Source organism: Nannobrachium achirus, assembly GCF_963921795.1.
Source record: "Nannobrachium achirus genome assembly, chromosome: 14".
Classification (NCBI taxonomy): Eukaryota; Metazoa; Chordata; class Actinopteri; order Myctophiformes; family Myctophidae; genus Nannobrachium; species Nannobrachium achirus.
The window spans coordinates 28,192,897-28,216,555 of NC_137821.1; the positions used below are offsets into that span (position 1 = coordinate 28,192,897).

The 23,659-nt window shown below is 43.4% G+C and overlaps 1 protein-coding gene across 1 annotated transcript in view; it reads right to left on the reverse strand.

The window, feature by feature from the left end:
* Positions 1-2,370: 2,370 nt before the first annotated feature.
* The window catches only part of mpdz (multiple PDZ domain crumbs cell polarity complex component), a 120,015-nt gene continuing 98,726 nt past the window's right edge, over positions 2,371-23,659 (reverse strand). The window contains exons 40-49 of the mRNA XM_080741315.1: positions 20,767-20,960; positions 19,699-19,713; positions 16,051-16,198; positions 14,686-14,772; positions 13,741-13,837; positions 12,678-12,841; positions 10,478-10,582; positions 6,624-6,721; positions 6,040-6,163; positions 2,371-3,933 (exon numbers count right to left, since the gene is read on the reverse strand). Coding sequence (XP_080597441.1) covers positions 3,787-3,933; positions 6,040-6,163; positions 6,624-6,721; positions 10,478-10,582; positions 12,678-12,841; positions 13,741-13,837; positions 14,686-14,772; positions 16,051-16,198; positions 19,699-19,713; positions 20,767-20,960 — 1,179 coding nt within the window. The 3' untranslated portion in view covers positions 2,371-3,786. The remainder of the gene's footprint in view (positions 3,934-6,039; positions 6,164-6,623; positions 6,722-10,477; positions 10,583-12,677; positions 12,842-13,740; positions 13,838-14,685; positions 14,773-16,050; positions 16,199-19,698; positions 19,714-20,766; positions 20,961-23,659) is intronic.

The window sequence follows — 23,659 nt, forward strand, 5'->3', positions numbered from 1 at the left end:
ACAACACAAATCTGTCTGGAGCTGCAAAAAATTATAAAAGCCTTATATATCGTTGTTGTCGGGTGGAAACCTTGTATGTCCAAAACTTCGTTTTGTATTTATCATTTAAGAAATGAACTAAACTAGTGAAAACAGCCGATCTACAAGCACACAACGCCTCGCACCGCGAGGCGTTGTGTGCTTGTAGATCTGCTGTTTTCACTACTTTTGTGCGTCAAGCACACAACGCCTCGCACCGCGAGGCGTTGTGTGCTTGTAGATCTGCTGTTTTCACTACTTTTGTGCGTCAGTCTTGTATGATGAAGCAGGGCTTTACTTTGCGAGAAAAAAAACATACACATTTGAAACTTGGAGATACAAGGTTTCTGCCCGACAGTGACGATAAAAAAATCGTTTAAACAAAAAATACATTTTTCAATTTTCATACATTTTTGAAAAAGCTCCACGGAGCCTCTAGGGTGGCGCTAAAGAGCCGCATGCGGCTCTAGAGCCACAGGTTGCTGACCCCCGACCTAGGCCTATAAAACAACCCATATAGCAGTGGTCCTCAAAGTGGGGTCCAGGGAGTTTAACCAATTTAACCATATGTTATACATAGGGCGTTATACATATCAACCTTGGAAAGAGTTTGAACAATTTTGAATAATTTAAAAACATTTTAACAACACAAATTATATGGGGGTCCCTGGCACAATATCTCTTCAGGTGGGGGTCCAAATACACGATAGTTTTGGGGTCCTTGACATGAAAAAGTTTGATAACCACCGCCATATAGGACAACTTAATATGTAGTGAGGAGTAACAATTCTTTCAACAAGATTTCCCTCTAAGTTCTCTGCACAGTCGTATGGAGTGAACACATTAGTTAATACTTAAACAGGAAAGACAGAAATCAAAACACTGTGACATAATAGCTCATGACATCTGCTTTAGCAGCACTATTTCAGTAAATATCCACGCACACTCCTCTTATAGCTGAGTGCGTGCTCAAAAAACACACTGCTTGGTCTAATATGGACCAAGTCACACATCAACACTTTCACAACATTCCCTTCTAATTTAAACACAACTTCCAGATATTTTATTATCAGTAGGGATGCACCGATACACCGGACGACATTCGCCTGGTTGACCGCCATCAGCATCTACAAATGAAGTTGACATTCACCGACGGCAGTGGTCTATTAATATTTATCTGTTGTACTTGTAACGCATCAATTCTGCACTGCGTGTGTTGGTTATGCTTAGCATAAACCAAGCTGCAGATTCAGATCCATTCGATAATTTTTTGATAATGTCGATGTATTTGTTTCCCTGGCACCATAGGGGAGGAAAGAACTAGAACAAACAAACACTGATATCGGTATAGGCTATCGGCCAAATTTGTCATTTTAAACATCGGTATCGGCCCTGAATTTCCGTATCGGTGCATCCCGTCAGACTTCAAGTCACAAAGACTTTTAACTTATTCATTGTCTCTTGGCTAGCCTTACTAAAAAACAACAGTGCCTTCACTATCAAAGACAATAAACAGCAGTTACAGCAGCATCGGCCTTCTGGGGCAAATGAGAGTGGCACACCATAGAAGATGAATGGTTCTCTTTTCAGCTAACGTAGCCATTAGCTAGATCCAGCCCTCTGCTAATTGCCCCGAGACTAAGAGCATTGCGTTGTGCTCTTGATCTTTATGGAAGCCATCCCAAACATGTATTTATAGACGTCACGCTAAATTAAAATATTGATAAAAATAGGCTCTTAATATGAAACTGAGATATTATCTGTCAATGTGTACGAGAGCTCTCGACCCTAATACCAATCAGAATGATATAGTCCATGTGTATTGGATTCATAGGAACCTGCAGTATAAAATAACTCCAGAGCCATGGAATGTAAGCTTCTGTTTTCCTAACTTCTTTATCATAATTATTCACAGTCTATTTGAGACTATATAACCATTTCAACACTGTCAAGCGCTATATCGAGAATTATTTGATCACATGTAGGCCTATATCATCTTTGTCGGGTGGAAACCTAGTAGCATCTCCAGGAAGAGAAGCAAAAAAACAATGTAATTATTATTTAGTCTTGTTAATACTTTTCATTGTTCCAATCTTACAATAAATGTGAGAAATCTCTGCGTGTATATGTATGTATGTATGTATGTAATCCGCGTATAAAAACCCATAGGCACACGTAACCACTTTCACTTTCTTTTTTGAAATTGTGAAAATAGCCGATCTACAAGCACACAGCGCAGCGTGATAAGATGCGCTTTGAGCTTGTAGATCGGCTATTTTCACTACTTTTTGTAGTGAAAATGGGTGAAATATTGACATACTGTACAAGGTTTCTGCCCGACAGTGACGATATATCGTTTGTGTCGCACGTGCTTTGCAAAGATATAAGCCTTTTAACTGCATGGCTCTACTTCGGTCTACTTTATATAAATCACAGTGTTCAAAGCTATGTCAAAAATATATATATATAAATATCAGTGTATGGTTGTTCAGCTTTCAGTGTGCATATATTTCCAGAGATCATCATCAATCTCTGGTGAGGTTAACACCATCAGCCAACAGACTGTACTGTATGTGCTAGCACAGCGATTCCCAACCTAAGGCCCGGGGCCGCTTTGGTGGGTCGTGAGGATATTAGAAGTGGGCCCCCAAATAATTGGCAAAACAATAAAGATTTTTTTCTCCCCATAATTTTTATCCCACGATTTTTGTAACCCATTTTTTCACCCAGGTCCAATTGCCTAAGCTGTAGTCCTGGTTTCTGCTCTCCTTCTGCCACGCCTGGGGAGCCCCAGCTGGCCAGGGGGAGGCGGTATAGAAACCAGGACCTACTGCATGTTATTGTGTGGGTATCTACCCTAGGAGACACGGGGAGAACATGCAAACTCCACACAGAAAGGCCCTTTTGCCAACCCCACCTAGGGTGTGGGCGCTGATGACGCGGAGGAGGAAACACAGCGTCCCCCGGCGGGAATGGAACCCAGGACCTTCTAGTTGTTAGGCAACAACTAGAAGGTCAAAAAACCTTCAAGGTTTAAAACCTTGAAAAAATTAGTTTTCATTGCGATACCAATAAATAGGAACTTTACAGTATACTATCGATACTATCCAAGGCGCAACTCAAATTGATTGACCTCTGGAAGAGTCAGATGGGTGGACCGCCAAAGCTTTCAAGACTTTCCAGTGCATGGGCCCTGATCCAGCATTGGGTTGGGAAGCGCTGCTCTAGTCAGTCTAGTTCAGGGGTTCTCAAAACCTTTTTAGGTCGTGACCCCCAAAATAAACATATTTTGAACTGGGCACCCCCACCCTGACAAGCACTTGGAATTGTAGGTATTACATTTAATGTGACTCGGTTCCACGGATAAATATTGTTTGGGCAGTTTGGTATTAATACGTTCTTGAACATCCTTAAATTGTCACTTTATAAATGTGCAGATACTCTGTATACACTTATACTGTGTGTTGGTTTGTTTACCATTGAAAAAATTACATTGAGCTAATCATCTGGGGAGCCCACAAAATAATTTGGGGACCCCACTTGGGGTCCCGACCCCAAGTTTGAGAACCACTGGTCTAGCGAGTCTTAACACGATTACCAAGGAGTGTTTTGATTACAGATGCAAGTTGTGATCTTGAGAGTGTTCGAATATGCGTGATGAATGCGGAGGCCGTGACATGTGAGCGTGTGCGTGTGTGTGCGTGCGTGCATGTGTGTGTGTGTGCGTGCGTGCATGTGTGTGTGTGTGCACACGTGTTCATGGTGTCTCTAGGACAGCACAGTGAGCGTTACAGTTCCTTTGGTTCTCTTCAGGATGCCCACCGCCTCCTCGTGCGTCACCCCCTCCAGGGTCTGCCCGTTCACCGCCATGATCTGATCCCCCCGCTTCAGCCGTCCGTCCTCCGCAGCGGCACCCTGCACACACACGCACACACACACACACACAAAGACAAAACATGAGGTTTATGAGGTCCTTGTCCCGCTGTACACGGAAAAACATCCTATATTGACGGGGGCGGGGCAGTTTGTTTAGTGCAGCAATGGCTGAGGGGACAATTAACTCCTGCTAAAAGGAAACTAAAGGCCAGGACCGCACCAATGCAACTAGTCACAGAGATGGGGGTTTTATGATGGGGGTCCGTGGCCAAATACATATCATTTTGGGGGTCCTTGACATGACAAAGTTTGAGAACCGCTGATTCTACAAATGTCTTCTAAATCCTAACAGTTTTCTGAAAAACTTATGTTGCTATATCAGTGGTTCTCAAACTTGTCATGTCAAGGACCCCCAAAATGATATGCATTTGTCAGCGGACCCCCATCTCAAAATACTTTGTTCCAGGGACCCCCAAAAGCAAAGATTTGAGTTAAAAATGTTCACTCTGAATTTGGGTCTAGATACACGCGTCCATACCAATGCAACTCCTTGCAACCATCGTCCCCGATGGCTGTTGCAAGGAGTTGTGACTACCTGTAGTTATATTGGTGCGAGGTCTGGCCTTTAGAGGCTAAAGCCAAACATTCCTGATCTACAAGCTCACAACGCATTGCAGCGCGACCCGCCGTGAGCTTGTAGATCGTCTATTTTCGGTGCGCGACGCCATTGTGCAAATAAGTATAAAGCAAGTATAACGCTAACTCCAACCCCTAATCTTAACATCTATAATCCTAACTGTAACCCCAACATGAACCTTTTCCTATTGTAAGCATAACCCTAAACATATTTGTTTTTAAACCATAAATCAACCATTTCTCTTGTGAGAAACAGGAAAATGGTCCTTATGATGTCTATTTCTCATATCCTACTACACTTGACAGTTGACCCTCACAACATCTTGAGTTATACAAGTACACACACACACACACACACACACACACACACACACACACACACACACACACACACACACACACACACACACACACACACACACACACACACACACACACACACACACATGCGCACACATGCGTGTGCGGTGTGCCCGTCTCCAATAGAGTAGACAACATCATTATACGACTGCCCCTACACAGTATTTCCCAGCCCCGGATCACAAACGGATTCCGCTCTCATGGCGTTACGGAAGCCTCTCAGCTCCATTGAGATTGATAGAGAGCGAGGGCGCAGCCAGGTGAAACAGGGGAGGATATACGGTATCACAGGAATGCTGATGGAATCTTGAATGGAGACAGCGGGCTGAGGAGAAGGCCTGTCAGACCTGCTTCCTACTGAAGCCAGGCCCACAGTGCTATGCCGCTCCCGCCTTCCTAGAGCAGTGCTTCTCAACCTTTTCAGGCCGCGAGTCCGCGACCCCCAAAATAATCATATTTTAACTGGGGACCCCCCCCCCTACCCACCCCACCCAGACGAGCACTAAGAGTTGAGGCGTTACATTTTGTATAACACGATTCTATTGTGAAAATAGCCGATCTACATGCTTACAAGTTGCGAGGCGTTGTGAGCATGTAGATCGGCTATTTTCACAATTTCTGCCTAACCCTTGACAATTTGGCCAATGTTTAAATTGTCATTTTAGAGGTATTAAAAAGTCCTTAAATTGTCACTTTAGAAATGTTCAGATTCCGACCCTGACCCAATACTAATTATCTTAGGCACATCAGACCCCATCTCCAACTTGACAAGTTCACAACGACATCTCCTTTCATATGGTCTGATTACAGCAAAGAAGATGATTTTAACTCATTGGAAAAAATGAGTTAAAATGTCTTCCTTAAATATGCTGAAACAGAGAATTGTTATAATCTGTTGGCAATAAAACTTATTTGACAAAAAATAAATGTTGAGATTCCTTCTACACACTTAAACGTCATGTTGGTTTGTTTATTGAATGAGAGAGAAAACAACATTGCACATGAAGTTAATCATCTGGGGACCCCCCAAAATAATTTGGCGACTCCCCGACCCACAGGTTGAGAAACACTGTCCTAGAGTTTACCGTGGCTCTGTGCACTGACCATGGCGAGGAGCAAAAAAAAGGTTTGCAGTTATTTTTCTCTCACCTTTCCGAAAACGGTTTTCACATAGATAGGGAGGTCTCCGTGGGGGCTGCCGTACCCTCCCACGATGCTGAATCCAAGTCCGTCTGGTCCTCTGTCCAGAGTGATGGTCTTGTACTGAGGAGGGCTGGGGGACGGACAGACAGACAGACAGGCGTTAGAGCAGTGGTTCCCAATCCACTCAAGACCAAAACGCTCAAGACCCAAAAGCGATATAAGACGTTTGCTTGGGACCCAAACTAGTGAAAACAGCCGATCTACAAGCTCACAACGCGGCGCAAAGCTATTTTCTATTTTCACTACTTCTTAAAACATTTGTTTACTAATTAATGGAATTTCTTCGATTTTTCTTTTATTATTAATTAAAGTACCTTAAAAAAAATCATGGAATTATTTTCTTTGATTACTGAAAATCTTAGCTTTTTGGGGTATGTTTTTGGAAAACGTTTTGGAACAATAAAAAAAAGCCACAAATGGGCCCTGACCCAATGTTTGGAGTTAATAATGGTCTTATACTGAGGAGGGCTGGATGACAGACAGACAGACAGACAGACAGAGCAGATGGTGAGAAGATGGCGAGGACATACCCGAGGTCATCTTGGAAGATGCAGGTTGGAGTGAGGCCTGCACCCAGGTGCTCCGGAGAGGGACCCGTCACTGAGGTGTCACCGCCTGCCGCCACCACCTACGTACACACACACACACACACACACACACACACACGCACACACACACACACACACACACACGCACACGCACACACATACACACATTATATTCAGTGGTTCTCAACAACATTTTCACGACAAGGACCCCCACGTTAAGTCATAGACCACCATTTGAAAAGATACATAAGCCAGACAAGGACTCCCCATAAGCGAAGACTTTTACAGCATGTCTTTTGGCAGTGATTTTCAAACTTTATAATTTCAACACCCCTACATTTTGATATCCATGATTACGCCATTTAATACCATTTTCATCTCTGGGACAGGATCCCAATCTAGACAGTAAAATCCTCTGCTATAACACTGTCAGAGTTACAGAACCATAAGGGTCCATCCACTTGGTTCCCAGTCTGGCAAACCATCGTCTAATAAAAGGGAACGCCCTCCCTGTTTGTTCCTCTTCATTTGATAGCTATCAGAGTCTGTCTTGAGAGATTACTTGGTTCCTAATCATCAATAATGTAGCAACGGGGGCCTCCTGGAGCCCTCTCAAGGACCCCTGCCTGGGGGGGGGGGGGGGGGGGGGGTCCCCACTTTGAGAACCGTTGGGTTTATTGGCGCAATACAGCTCTGTTACAATCGGTGCAGGCCTTGATTTATTGCCCAGATAAAGCCCATTGCTTTAACAAAGTGGTTGAGCATTGTGCACTGTGCGCCGTGTAGATGATTTACCTCCGTCTTTGTGCTACGGAGAGCAGATAGACCAGTTTTATGGGGTGTCAGTGTCGAGTGCTGGAAGCCTTCGACTGTTGTCTTCCAGGTGAAGCCCTGAATGCACTGATAAAGTGAAAGATAACCTACTCCTTCACATGATAATGTGTGTCGTTGTTCCTCTATGTTTGTGGTACAATGTGTCTCACACACACACACACACACACACACACACACACACACACACACACACACACACACACACACACACACACACACACACACACACACACACACACACACACACACACACACACACACACACACACACACACACTCTTTTCCCCTCCCTATTTAAGCCTGCGGTAAATAGCAGATATGCGTTGCGAGCTTGTAGATCTGCTAATTACTGAGCACGACACCGGCACCCAACCCAACTAAAGTACTGTATAAATCAGGCTTTAGTCCTTTATGCCAATACTCAATTCCCCCAGTTCACAACATGTCAAAATGCTATTTTCTGAAAGTTTATGTAAAGAAAATTTAATTTCCTTTGCCTATAATGACACGCCCAAAATAGGGATGCCCGGTGTTTAAAATACATGCTATATTTGTTTTGTAGGGTACAGAATATGCCTCTGTATTGGGAAATGTGTGCACACAAAGTACTGAAAAATAAATAAATAACTAATGCGCTACTTTCTTGTATACAGTTATTGCATACTGTGTATTACAATAATAATGTGTGGCCTCTGCACACCTTTTAGGAATGGGAACCACTGTTGTAGACAGTTGTCACTGCTATAGCTCCTACAGTTAGTCCTATAGGGCAGTGGTTCTCAACCTGTGGGTCGGGACCCCCAGAGGGGTCCCAAAATTATTTTGGGGGGTCCCCAGGTGATTAATTTAATGTGCAACATTGTTTTCTCTCTGAACAGTAAACAAACCAACATAAAGTTTAAGTGTATAGAGGGTATCTGCACATTTCTAAAGTGACAATTTAAGGACTTTTTAATTAGCCTGGTTGCCAGCCTGTTTGCTCCGTTCCGCGATCTGTTTCTCTCTCTCCGCATAACAGTCTGGAAAGCCTCCTATCTCTAAGCGGAGGTGGGACATAGAAGCGGGATTCACACCGCCGTTGCTTCCGATTGGTCTTTGGTGATGTCTGTCAAACACACCAGTGTGTCTTGGCTGGCTGATGACACAGCTACCCTAACCCTACTCTGATTAGTTGGAACACCCCCAATGGGCTTTCCAGCCACTGTGGCTTCCGACTGGTCTGTGGTGCGGGGCGGGACAAATACACCAGTCTGTATTGGCTGGCTGATGACGTAGCTACCCTAACCCTACTCTTGATTTGTTGGAACAACACCCAATCAGCAACGACCTCGCTATGTCACAACGGACGTTCAGAAATGCGAGTCAAGTGAGTAATTTCCAGACTGCGATGCGGAGAGACAAAACAGATCGTGGAACGGAGGCGGAGCGAACAGGCTAGGACCAGGCTACTTTTTAATACCTCTAAAATGACATTAAACATTGGCCAAATTGTCAAATATTAGAGTTAGAGGCAAAAATTGTGAAAATAGCAGATGCTATTTTCTGAAAAGGTTGAGAACCACTGCTATAAGGAGAGCACAGACAACCGCATGTTTGTTATCTGTAACGTCAAGGTTGCCTCTTTTCACCTGACACCGAGGACTTTCACCAGGATGACGTAATGCAAGCGGAGGAACACGCTATTCAGATCCCAGTGAACAGGCAGGCACCCTGGAGTCACTGGTGGTACAATGACAGGAATCACCCGCCCTACCCGGCTTCACGCCCAGTGAACAGTACGTCCCCAACCCTGTTTGTTTGAGGCCTCCCGGCCAAGCCGGATGCATGCACCGCTAGACCAGAGTTCCCCCAAGCGTTTTAGCTCGAACCCAAAAGAGAAATCTGATGTCTCCCAGAGAACCCAAACTAGTCAAAGTCTCTTGCACGTGCGCGAAGGCGCGCGTGCAAGACACCAGTCATGTTGCCATACCTTAGCAACAGGCATGATACATTTATTTTAAAGTAAATAAAAATTTCCCACAGGCCATTCTGTTCACAGGTCTGTCCCACAGGCCATTCTGTTCACGTAGGTTCACTTAACACATCGGGTGCCCCTGGATTGCCCCATTTATCCCCTCTCGCTGCCCAGGCCCACCACCATTGTATTGAATCCGGCCCTGCTGCGTCAATGCATGCGTCATGACGTCACTTGGTCACATGAGCGCAGACAGGATGTTGTTGTGTAACTTTCTGTATGGAGCAGTGTTGATCATAACTGTTCATTGCCAATCAAAATTTTGACATTTTGCCGCACCCCGCCACAGTTTTAGCCATAAAACAAACATCAGAGATAAAGGGCGTTAAAGATGGGGAAATGCATTGGAGTATATGGAGAAAAACGGCCCCGTGATGCTCTTAGCGTCGACTCGAAGCGACTAGCGGCTAATGGGCTACATCCATGCGTAGCCCCAACCTAACGGTGAGATTTAAAGTTAATACTGTAAATACAGTAAACACGTCAACGCGTCGTGGGCCTCCAGAGACATCAAAGAGATTGGCGTGTAGACACCTCGTGGGCATCCCATGAGTTAATGTTCCCCACAGGGAACCCAGGTGAACAGGATGGCCAGCACCAGGCTAACCCTCTGCCACCTGAACACCCAATCTGTGACTCTGGTGTTTTGTGTAGTCACTTGTTCTCCTTGGCTTTTAACCCAGACTGAGAGCTATGTTTCCAAGAGTCAACTGTGTCTAATACTGTGTTGTTTCTTTGCTGTCGTTTATCTCTTTTTTTTTTTTACATTTTATGTGTTATTATGTTTTATCCTTTTCTGATGTTTTTCTTCTTCTTATTTTTTTTTTCTTTTCTTATTTTAGTATTTTACTGAGTGTGTACATAGCACTTTGGTTCACTGCTGCCAATTAAGTGGATTGGAGTGTGTGTGCGTGTGTGCGTGTGTGCGTGTGTGCATGCGTGCGTGCGTGCGTGCATGTGCGTGTGAAGGGGTGTTGTGGGGACAGACCTGCAGCTCTATGGTACCCGTGGCGTTCTTGAGCAAGTTGACGGCCTGTGTGTGGCTCATGGCATCGGTCGGAGTCCCACAGATGCTCACGATGCGGTCGCCTATCTGGAGAAGCCAGGACACAACAGCACTTCAGCGCACGCTTCGTAACGTCGTTGTCGGGTGGAAACCTTGTTTCAAATGTGTATGTTCTTTCGCAAAGTAAAGCCCTGCTTCATCGTACAAGGCCGTCGCACAAAAGTAGTGAAAACAGCAGATCTACAAGCATACAATGCCTCGCGGTGCGAGGCGTTGTGTGCTTGTAGATCGGCTGTTTTCACTAGTTTAAATCATTTTTAAAATGAAAAATGCAAAATGAACGGTTTTGGACATACAAGGTTTCCATCCGACAACGACGATAAAGCTGCAGTAGGTTCACTGCACGATGAACATGTCTTTTATACTGACACATGGATCACCTTCCGTCCTGGTTCACATAGTCACAACACAGTCATTAATAGCCCTTAGATGGAAATAGCTAAACTAGCTCAAAATGAGTACCCAGTGATTTTAGAAATTCTGTAAACAGTGGACAAAAATAAAGAACATAATAATAACAATACTACTACTGCTAATAATAATAATAATAAACTCACGTACGTTGATTTAAAAAAAAAAATCACTGAATTCAAAAGTGTAGCTATTTTTTTTTCTACATTTCAAATGTTGTGCAGTATTTTCCAAATGATTTCAACTGCCCTGAAGCCCACAAAAAGCCCACACAAAGTTTAACTTTAACTTGCTTTCAGGAACTGTAGGCTCACACACAATTGCTCTTATCTCCAACAGACTCCACATACCGCAGAATAGAAAGAATCCTGCAGTACAACAGGGCGACTACAATGGCTGCCACTATAGCCAACGTCGTAAAGTCATTGCATTACACAGACGCTAGGCCGTGCCAGTATTCAACTGGGCCTTTTCATTATGTTCTTATGCTCTCGTTTGCTTGTGAAAAGATAAAGCAGCATGAATATACAATTCAACAGCGTTGTGCGCTGAGTTCATTTCAGTGAGGGCTTCCATTCTGTTAGGTTTTATGTTGTGGGTGACACTGTGGGAGATTTATTGTTCCAGATGGCTATAGCCATTGTCTCCCTCCAGTCTGTCTTAAACAGAGCTGCAATTGTCACTTTATCATGTCCATTCACTGCGGGCTAGAGGTCACGGCTAAAAGCTGTGGGCTCTTGACCTATCAGAGGGCTTGTAGATCACAGAATGAGTAAAGCGAGTGGGAATAGTTGTACATTCTTTATCAGATTGACACCCACGATGGCATTATTTGCATATCAGTCTTTTAGTTCTTTATTCTGTTTGAAACCTAAAAGAATAATCTTTAGAGGGGAAATTACGTTACGTCTGAACTCTGAAGTAGAGGTATTCGAGGGCGAAACTCATAACGAGTTCGGATTGGATGTGATGTATTTGTATTACCAACCCGGTGCATGAGAGAACTCAAGAGATGACAGACCCAGGATCCAAGATTAACCACATAGACCCTCCAGACCTAGTTAACCTGACTTGAGTTGGCTCTGTACTGAACTTGTAGATCTGCTATTTTTGGCTAATGTTCCACCTAGAATAGGATTATGGGGATGAAGTGGTTAAATGCAGTGGTTCTCAACTTTTCAGGCCACGACCCCCAAAATAATCATATGTTAACTGGGGACCCCCCCAGCCTGACAAGCACTAAGAGTTGAGGCATTACATTTTGTATAATCTCGTTCTATTGTGAAAATAGCAGATCTTCATGCTCACAACGAGGCGTTGTGAGCATGAAGATCGGCTATTTTCACAATTTCTTTCTATAATATTTGACCATTTTTATTTTAGAGGTATTAAAAAGTCCTTAAATTGTCTCTCTAGAAATGTGCAGAACTGCAGACCCCCTCTATAAACGTATACTATATGTTGGTTTATTTACTGTTGAATGAGACAACAATGTTGCACATTAAGTTAATCATCTGTGGACCCCCTAAAATAATTTGAGGACCCCCCTGGGGGTCCCGACCCACAGGTCGAGAACCACTGGTTAAATGGACCCCACAAACCTCACTGGAGAAGGAATCCATCTTTGTGCACCTTTCCCCGGCTGTAACTCAACTCATTTTTTCCAAGGTTTTAAAGAAAGAATACGGCTGCTCTAACAGGAAGCACGTACCTTAAGCTGCTGGGTGTGGGCGGCCAGGCCAGTGGGGTTCATCATGGCGATGAAGATGGGCACGTCGCCCAGGGGGCTGCCCACTCCACCTGCTATGCTGATGCCCAGAGAGTCAGTGGGGCCTTTGGTGAACTCCACTGTCCTGACGTCCTGTCGCTCCAGAGCTGTGGTGAAGAGAACACAGGAGAAACATCAGGACGACTAATTCCTACATTGTATATGGTGGGGATACAATGTGTTATGACTCTGGTTCTATATGATCACAGGTGGGGAGCTATAGGGCTGGGCAGTTAACTGAAATTATAGTGACACAGATATTTAGAATCAAATTAACCAACTTAATCTTGTTCACGTTGGTTAAAGGACAACTTTAGTTTTTTACAACACAGGTTCATATTTTAGATTGTAATTAAAGAATATAAAAGATGAGTGTTAAATTGATTTCATTTACTTCTTTCTATTGTTTTAGAGATTCTTATTTCAGTGGTTGGGGGCATGCGTACAAGTGGCTAAATATGTAATTTTACACAGAATAAGCCCATTCCCAAGATACAACGCAACCTTTCATGGTTGGATGTGACTTATGGGGGCTAGAAGTGTTACTGTAAATAGCAATAAAGAAACTGCTGGCTTATTGTGTCTAAAAAGACATATTTAGCCACTTGTACGCATGCCCCCATGCGTACGCATGCCCCACATTTTAGCACGGTAAACGCGATAAAACAATAGAACGAAGCAAATGAAAACATTTTAACACTCACTTTTTATTTTCTCTAATTACAATCTAAAATATGAACCCTTGTTGTAAAAAACCAAAGTTGTCCTTTAATCGAATCGAGAATTACATTATTTATTATTATTATTATTATTATTATTATTATATTATAGATGATATATTAACAAATCGACAAAAGTTTGAAATAAACATGACGTTGTCTTGAAGTTATACCACCCAGCCCTGGGCGGCGCCTTTAAATAGAGCTCTGGGTTGTTTTCGGATGAATTAAGAATGTCAGCTAAAATGGTGTGTTCGCTTAGCGCTAGACAAAATAAAAATGCTTACATTCCTGACTCCTGCTCCGCTTGTCGAGGTCACCTTGAAGACCGCCAGATTCAGAGCGTGAATGAGGGCCCACCTTACCGCTGCCCGTCTCACTCATCTGAGGAAAGAAAAGTCAGCATTGATGTTTTCCTGTCTTTACTTGTAAGCAGGGGCGTCACAAGGTGGGGGGGGGAGTGGGACTGAGTTGCTAGGGCCCAAGGTGGAGGGGGCTTAATTATTTTATACTTTAGCTATTGAAAAATAGCAGATATACAAGCTCACAGCGCGGCAGCACCGAGTGCCACGCTGCGAGCTTGTAGATCTGCTATTTTTGAAAATCAGTGCAAATCTTTTTCTTCTTATCTTTTTAAAGCGAACATTTGGAACTAAAATGTTGCTTCTGCGGGGTCCCTGGAACTAAATATTTTGAGATGGGGGTCCGTAGCCAAATACATATCATTTTGAGGGTCCTTCACAAGAAAAGGTTTGAGCACCACTGACATAGAAACATAGGTTTTAAAAAAAAAAACCTTAGAAGGATTTGAAATATTCAAAGACTTGCACACATTTTCAAGATTTTTCAAAAATCTACAAGCTCGCAGTGTGAGCTTGTATATCTGCTATTTCTCAATAGTTAATGCACAAAATAATGTGTAATAATGCGTTCCCAGTCTAAATGGGTTAACCCTATGAAGAACATTCATGGGGGGCCCGCAGTGAATCATTGTACCCAGGGCCCAGAATTTGTTGCAACACCCCTGCTTGTAAGGCCTAGCGACACATGAGCAGGGCCTGGGAAAATAGCCTCACAACTCGTCATGCATTGTGAGCTCACAGATCTGCTCTTTTCAGCGCCAATATCTGCACAGAACCCCGGAAGACCCCCGGTCAACAACAAGCTATAGGGTTTTAAAGTGGTTAAATAGAAGACAGGTGTGAGATAGTACAGAATAGGGATGGTCATACCTGACTGCACTGAGATGTTCTTCTCTCGGAGTGAAAGGGTCCAGCCTTGAACCTGCCCAACTCCATGTGTATAGGCCCCACACAGCACTGCAACAACACACACAATAGGCTATTTAAGCTTAGTACGGCGACGGCAGATGACAACGGCAACCGGAAATGATCAGCGTCGATAGATCAACCTGCCGCCGTAGCAGCCGTCTGGACTACGCCAGTAGGTCCCTCTCCACGTTGCGCCTACTACGCCTGCTGCGTTGACGCGTCGCCATGGGAACCAAAGCGTTCAGTGAAAGAGGTGGGACCCCGTCGCCGACGGCTCTTTGCTTAACGATTTGGATCGCAACGGCGATTGCGTCATAGCAGCCGTAGTCCCGCCTCACGTTGCCGTAGAAACGAGTTCCTTAAATCCCCCATTGTTTCAGCCACGCATACAGAAAGACAATGTCTTAAGAGTGTGCACATGTATGGTCTGAAACCTAGCTTCTTTAAAGCAGCATTTCTCCTGGTATTTAATAGTCTACAGTACGAGTTTGAGGTATTTTTTACTTTACTGGAGTATTCCCAATGTTCTGTACTCTTATGCTGCATTCACACAGAGAAGCCAAGCTAATGGTTTGCTTGGTAATTCAATGTATTCTCTTTGACTAACTCCAGCCAATAGACCCGCCCACTCTCTAAGTGGACTGCAGCGCAGAGTCTGAAATCAGGCTGGTATTCTCTATGCAAACCAGCTTTAAACATTTCCAAGCTTTTTTTCCAGCTTGGAAATTTTAAAAGCTGGTTTGCATAGAGAATACATTGAATTACCAAGCAAACCATTAGCTTGGCTTTTCTGTATGTGAATGAGGCATTCCTCCTACTCCACTACACATCAGAGGCAAATGTTATACTTTTACTCCACTACAGTTATTTGAAAACTTTAATTACAAGTTACTTTTTAGATATGGATTATTATTACAAAATATACATTAGCCACTTCATCCCTACATTTCGGCCATTTGAAAATAGACGATCTGCAAGCTCATAATGCATCGCATATCTATATAACAATTGAAAACTGACAGAACGGTGCATTCGATCTACCCACCGGTCGACGACCCAAAACGAAACAAATGCGCATGCGCGAGAGAGAGAGACACGAGAGAGAGAGAGAGAGACAGTGAGAGAGCGAGCGAGCAAGAGAGAGAGACAGACAGACAGAGCAGTGAGAGCATTGTGAGTGAGAGTGAGCGAGCGAGAGAGAGAGAGAGATTTCTAGATATGAGCGGCCGCATCAGCGGCCGCGAATTTCTAGTAATAATACAGTTGAAAAATTGTGAAATGGGACATTCTGCATAATGAGTTCTTTCTACTTTGCTATGGAGGTACCTTGAGCAGCGCGGCCACAGCCTCCTGAGTGGCTGAGCTGACGTCCTCGCCGTTGACGGACAGGATCTGGTCTCCCTGCATCAGTCTGCCGTCACTGTCCACCAGGCCGCCCTTCACAATGTCCGACACAAACACTCCCGTGTCATTCCTGACATGGGAACATATGGGGTTAGGATCATTTCATCTCCACATAATTTGTTGTGGCCCAAAATCAATGGGATTAACGATATTATCGCGATAACATCGTTATTAGCCAAAAAATAGCAGATCTAAAGCTTGTAGATGTTTTCATTAAAGGGACACAAAAATATGTTTTTCCCATTGATTAATCACTCCATGTCTGGCCCTGTTACAGATGTTGTCCAGAAATCATGCAGATCGGTACACAGTATCTCTATAGCCATTAAACGAAACGGGTATTTCTTACATTGATGCTCCTACATATTATCATGCAAGCACCAGTTAAAGTTACTTTCCATCCCTCATATACTGTGTGCACAGTGCACATCCCATAACCCACACACTGCACATCATTTCGGAGCTCATATCTTTGAACGGGTAAGGGCTAGTATAATATATAGAGATCTTCAAACTCTTCCAAGTTGGTGCGTCATCATACATGACTGCCATCACAGACTAGCCTACAAATATTCTGAATGGGTACAGCACTACTGCACTAAGTTGTAGTACTCTGACAATGGGTACTGACGTTTGAATTATGATAAACAGTGATTTCAGAGGTTGGTGATCTTTTTAGAGAGATTAGAGGGAAACTCAGTCTTGCCACTAAAGGAACCCAGCGGAGTGGAGGGAGGATGAAATGCTTTTAACCCCACTACTTGAGCTCAAGGTTTTCTATGTAATTGACAAACACAGACGTTTAGACTCTGTCGTCAATGTCAAGACCTGTCCTCAGCAAAACATCTCCAAGGAGCCTAACCCACGCACTGCATAATTATAACCATGGAAATATATGAAGGGTACAGTGTGACCACAGCAAATTAGAAAGCAGACATTACAAGAACAAATAGTTTAATGGTTTTGCTTGAAAATGCTATGCAGCATGTAATTAAAAATGTTACTTTCATTTCATTTCAGTCTATTCCATCGTCAAATTGTGTTATTTTGCCCTTTTTTTCTTCTTTCTATGTTTATCTTTACAAAAAGCCACTGGGAACATAATGTTTCTCATACTGTCATAGGTTCTTTTTAGGTCCCCACCGGTAGCTCAGCTTTGGAAATGGTGAATATCTATACAGACTATAAAGCTATCCATTGAAATGTGGGATCCTGTGCTTGGAGTTTATATTTTGAAGTTTAGTACAGTTTCATATATTTCCAAACAAAGGCACGTCAAGTTGGTTCAACCACCGGCCGCTTAAAGTGCAGGCCTATGGAAATATATAACTCATGAAATGTTTTTCCAAGTGTACGCCACTACTGTGGACTCTGCATTTCTCAGGTGCCAATCTCCACGTGGGATTACAACAAGCATGAATCAAAGCTGTGATTAAGCAACCTGATAGCACTTGGCCACCACATTCACACGCTCCTCGCCACTAACTGCTAGCTTTCACGTTCACTTTTAGCCAAGGGTTTTTAAAGTTTTACTCGTATGCCTGTTCTTTTCCACCCCGGAGTGTCAGCAGTTGTTTTTTCCGCTTGTGTAGCAAACAGTCGTGATTTACTGTGACAGGGACCAGGGTTAAGAGCCAGGTTAGAAGCTAAGCTACCTATTGCCGTCCAAAATGTACCCTTCAATCACGCATGGAAAGACGTTCTGTCTGGAGCCCCCGCGGGGCCGGAGACGCTCGCGGTCCAACAGGGCTAGTAAGGAGGGACACACACGAGCATCAAGGTCGCTGTCGGGTGGAAACCTTGTATGTCCAAAACTGTCCCTTTTTATATTGCTCTTGTTCGTTTTGGCTAATTTCCATCGGGCACTCAGTTTCCATCTTTATTTTTATATATATTTTTTGTGTGACACTCTTGAATGATGAAGAATTCATTTATATTAAAAAATCAAACCTCGGTTCGAAGTGGAGCGGTGAATCTGAGCAGCTATACCCTGTGTGTGTTGCTAAATGCCTAAACTGTAAACTGTGCCTGTGAGTGAGTGGTGAGTGTGCCTGGCCTGCACAAAACAGCGCCCCTCCTTTAACTAGTGTGTTGTGTGTGGACACTCAAGGTATTGCCAGGCTACGGACACGGCCAGCCAGCCAGCCAGCCACCCAGCCACCCAGCCACCCAGCCAGGGACATACCCACGGACATACCTGTCTATTGGGAGCGCTTTCACCGCTCCAAAAATATATGGAGATATGAGGTTTCTAGCTGACAGCTGCGATATGTAACAAACAGCATGAAAGCAGACAAAGACAATATATAAATACTAGGAGGACGACAGGGAGACAGTAGACACACATGTGCAAACACAAGATCAGCGGTGTGTGTGCAAACACAAGATCAGTAGTGTGTGTGTGCCAGTGTTGTACCCGAACGCGTTCAAAGAGCGATCGTTAATGAACACGTTCATATTTTGGGCGAACGTGAACTGAACGTAATTGTTTTCGCTTGATGAACGATATTGTCAAACGCGGTCATTCTGACGCCCATGAACGGCGTTCGTCGGCGTTCGTCGGCCGTTCATGCGGCGGTCCGCGCCTCTGCGGTCGTCTGTCCTCTCGTCTCTCTTTTCATTCACATGCTCCAATAGCACGCACTGCACGCAGCTCCTCGTGAACGTTGATATGCGGTGCTGTCTGCACTCTGCAGCTGCACTGTGAATCTCCTCCTTGTTACGTCTCGCAAGCCTGACTATACTTTGTCGTATGTGTCTTGCACGGCGAAAATAGCTGATCTGCAAGCTCACAACGCGTCGCATCCAAGAGACAACGTGAGCTTGTAGATCAGCTATTTTAACCAACGCGGAAACATGCTGTGCGCGAGGTTTAGAAACGTCTGCCTTCAGCCCTTCACAATAAGGGTGCAGGAAGACTGGGCACTGGGCAGTGGGCACATAAATATTGTGGGCACCTCAATGTTAAGTTGGATGAAATTATTGCTGTGTGTGGTTCTATATAGGCTGTGTCAATAATTTCGACAAATAATAGCATGCAGCAACGTCTAAACATTTTTATATATATATATATATATATATATATATATATTTATTTTTTTTATTATTTATTTTTTTTCTCTCTCTTTTTTTTTGAATTTTATAGTATAAAAAAAATTATGGTTAAAAAAAGAACGAAAAAGAACTAAGTTAGTTCATTTTGGGGAACCATGAACTTTAGTTCAAAATATAGAATTATGAACTATGAAATGAACTAGTTCATTTTAGAAGTTCTGAACTTGAACTTGAACTAGTTCGTTTTTAAAGTGAACTTTCCCAACACTGGTGTGTGCGCATACGCAAGCGCGCACCCTATGGAGGCTCCATAGGCCATTTCTGCAGTTGTTCTCAAACTTGTATTTGAGAACAACCACTATGTACCCCTGTTATTACGCTATTTTCAAAGGGTTTGCTGGGACTCCCTGAAACCCCACTTATAGAACGAAATGGTGTATTGGATAACACTGATATGTCTCAGTATGTGCACTAGAATAGCAAGGGGTCTCTAAACCACAACAGTTTTGGGTTTACCTGTGGTCCCGTGATCTGCATTAAAAGAAAGGCACAGACAAATATCATGTAGAATGTGCAAACGCTAGCTTCTCTACTAAGAAAAGAAACTGACAATGTCCAAATTCGCGACTCCTCAATTAAACCTTAGAATACAGTATAGGCTAACAAGTTAAACCCTACTCATAAGTAGTCACCTTTTACCTGTAAAAAATTATGCTGTTTTACAAGTAACAACGTAAAGAATGTCTTTAACTTTTCAGCACTTTCTCTGTTTGAGGCACCCAAACAGAGTGCCTCAAACAGAGAAATCATTCCAATAAGCGATACTACGTGGCCAAAACTGTTACTTTTCAGGATTCAAATTCAAAAGTAGCAAAAGTAGCAGATATACAGGCTTGAAACGCGTCGCGGTGTGTTTGCGGATCTCTGAAGTAGGGCAGCGGTTCTCAAACTATTGGTGGCGACCCAAAGTAGGGCCAAAAGATTTCCCTCATAATAAGAGGTTGTGGTATAAAAAACTATGGAGATAAGAGGTTTCTCCCAAACAGCAATGATATACTAGTGTGTCCAGTAATGTATATCACCAGTGTTGTTCACATTGTGTGGTATTCAATTGGCAATTCTGTCACGATTATGACATTTTACATGGCGAATTAATTGTCACTCAAATTATTGCGATTAACGATTTAATTGTGTTTTTGTCATTGACAATTACATTTCTGTCTGGCTTGAGGGCTTTGAAGTTGCACATGGCTATGACGACACATAACCTAAATATACAAAGAAATGTCTGACCTATTTGACAACTTTATACTTAAAAAAAAGAACACTGATAGCAGATCTACAAGCTCACAACACGTCGCGATGTGACACGTTGTAAGCTTGTAGATCTGCTATTTCCACTATATTTGAAAATGTATGAAGATATATGAACATTTCTCAACGTGGAAAGGATTAGGACGATTATGACAAAATAACTGCCAGTATGTGAAATAATTGCAATTAGACGATTATTATGTAATAATTGTGACAGGCCTACTGTAGTATGTGGTACAGTTGTTGTGGGGGCCCTGAAAGGCTCCTCACCTTCTCCCCACGATGCTGAAGCCCAGGCCTTGCCCCGGCTTCTTGTGCAGCTCCACGTTGAAGGCGTCCCACAGGTCCTCCTCCTTGTACTGCGTCTCGTCTCGGTACACGGTCAGGCGCACCTTCTGCGGGGTCTGGCGCAGCACGTTGATGGCCTCGTCGTGCGTGGCCACGCGCAGGTCAATGCTGTTCACCTGTGGAGGAAGGAGAGGGACAAGTGTGTGGGTATGTGTGACAGCAGGGTTGATTTGCTGGGTGAGGGGGATCTGTTCCCCTGCTTTTGATAGCCTACACCCGGTCATAAATGTTTATTATACCAGTGGGGATATGTGTTTTATCCCTGCTTCTTGGTCAGACCAATGGCTCACACATTTTTCCAATGTTCCGCCTAACAGTCTGTACATCAGAAGCACTGGAAAGGTGCTTGAGAAAATAAACCTTATGGGAAATACTAACCCTAACCCTTATGGCAAATGTAGGCTAAGAGATAGGTTTGATAGTATTGCAATTTAACAATTTCAGAAAATAATAACTAGAATGATGCAATTCTGGGAAATTGCAAGTGTGGTGTCCGTGATGCGAGTGGTGAAGAATCAGCTGGGAAATGAATTCAGTCTTACTATTTATATTAGATATTGTGATGTCAATGAAGCATGACCAAAAGCTTCACTTTGCAGTGCCCTGCCGGCCAAAATGGATAACACTACTCAGAAAGTTTATAAAACACAGGTTCACTTTGCTGGGAAAAAAGATCTCGGACTGGGAAAGAGACGTTTACTGTTCCTGAGGAATTCCATCTTACCATTTTCCCTTTTATGGGCATATTGGTTGGATCGGCGGTTCTACTGAAAACCTTTGTTTTGAGCATCATGCAAGTACAGTAACGGCAGGGGAAGTAGCTAAGAATGTAGGCAAAGATCTGAGCTATCCGTGGGCGAAAGTTGGAGTCTGTAGAACCAACCATGTGCCGTGAGACCCTGTCCATGCGACTCGGGGCCCATCGGCCTCGGCTTCAATTAGTAGTTGGGATACTGTGATTGTAGTTCATGGGTTTGTACTAGAAAGTTATGTTCTTGATGAATTCACCCTTTGTCAAGTCCCGCCCGTTGTCCTGCCCCTCTTCACACCCACTGGTTGTTGTGTCTTGGTGGGACACTCGGTGGGACACTCCATCCACTGCCATTTTGATTCAGTTGCTTCGTATTGTTATTCTGTGTTCAATTCTAATTTCAAACTTGGTTTCAGTAAAATGGAGCTGCTCAGTGGCAGTATAGTGACTCAGCATGTTTTTATTTCTCCACAAATTATGTTTTAGCAAATTCAACCTAAAAAATCACATCCAATGTGAAGTGAGCGGTGGTCGTGCTTGCATAACGTCTTCAGACTAGGATATAAGTCTAGGATGTACAGGCTACAGACACGCACACACATTGCTATGGCAAAACGCTGAGGAGTAAAGGCTACAGGCTACAGACACACACACACATTGCTATGGCAAAACGCCGAGGAGTACAGGCTACAGACACACACACACAGCCACTCTATGGAGCGGTCTACCACCGCTCAAAAAAAAGACGGAACCAGGGCTGGACAAGGCAGATAGAGCCTGCTGGTTGATCAGTCAGGGACCAATCAGAAGGCTAACAAAGGGTGAATTCTGTCTTGAATTGGTCATGCTTGAAAATAGATACATTGTTTCAACCCAGATAACTTAGTCAAAAGGTTAACAAAAAAAAGAGGCCAAAATAGTGTGTTGCCAATAGTTATTCACAGTAATAACTAGAAAGGTGCAATTGGAAATTGCAAGTGTGGTTGCCGACGTGACTATGTTCTGCAGCAAGCTAACGGTCATGTGAAGCTAGACCAATACTCGAGCTAGCACCACTCCAAAATGTTTTTATTTAAATTCTAGACGAATTTACCTGCCTATTGATTCAAGGTAAAAACCCATTCACAAATAAAGTTTATCTAGAATAAATAAAGTCTCCCCAGGACAACAGTGTGTTGCCCTGTTGGGCAACCACACTAATTACATGAACCCTGGGAACTCTATTTTGGGCAGATAAAAAAAAAAATATATATATATATATCTTTAAAAACAAAACAAAAAAAACAGCCTAGATGATGATGACAGAGAACATGTTCCAGTTAATGAAACATAACTAATGGAAACTAGAAAGGTGCAATTCTGATGATACAAAAATAGCAAACTATAGCAGAGCTACAGTACATGCTCACAGCATGATCATGATGTGACTCTATTTAAAGACTGTCTGTATATTTTATCCAGGAAGATAAAACGTAATTTATTCACAGAGGGAGTAGCCCCTCCCACATAATGTGTGAGAAACCTCTGCTGGCCAGTGTTTGGCCTGAGAACATTAAAGGGGGGAAATAACCCATTACATTTAAGCGTGGACACAGAGTGTTTCTTTCCCATAAGAGAGGAGAGAATGGTCCGCTAATGACATTGGTTCTGCTGTGCGATGCAGAATGGGTGGCCGTAAGCGAGTCCCCCATCTCTCCTCTTTGACCCTATGGCATGAATACTACGGCTTGGCTCTGGGCCACCAGTGAATGGCAGGGGGCACATAAGTCATGAGGGTGTGTGTGTGTGTGTGTGTGTGTGTGTGTGTGTGTGTGTGTGTGTGTGTGTGTGTGTGTGTGTGTGTGTGTGTGTGTGGGTGTTATATGTAAAATAATATATATAATAATATATAAAAAGAAATAGAGGATATTCAGGTGATGGTTAGGGTTGGGATTGAGACATCTAGAGGTTATGTTTAAGGGTTGGGGTCATGCCTGATTTACAATAGGGTGTTGCGTACGCCACACACTGTCTGTGACACGTCGTGAGCTTGTGGGTTGGCTATTTTCGGCTTTAGGGCTATCC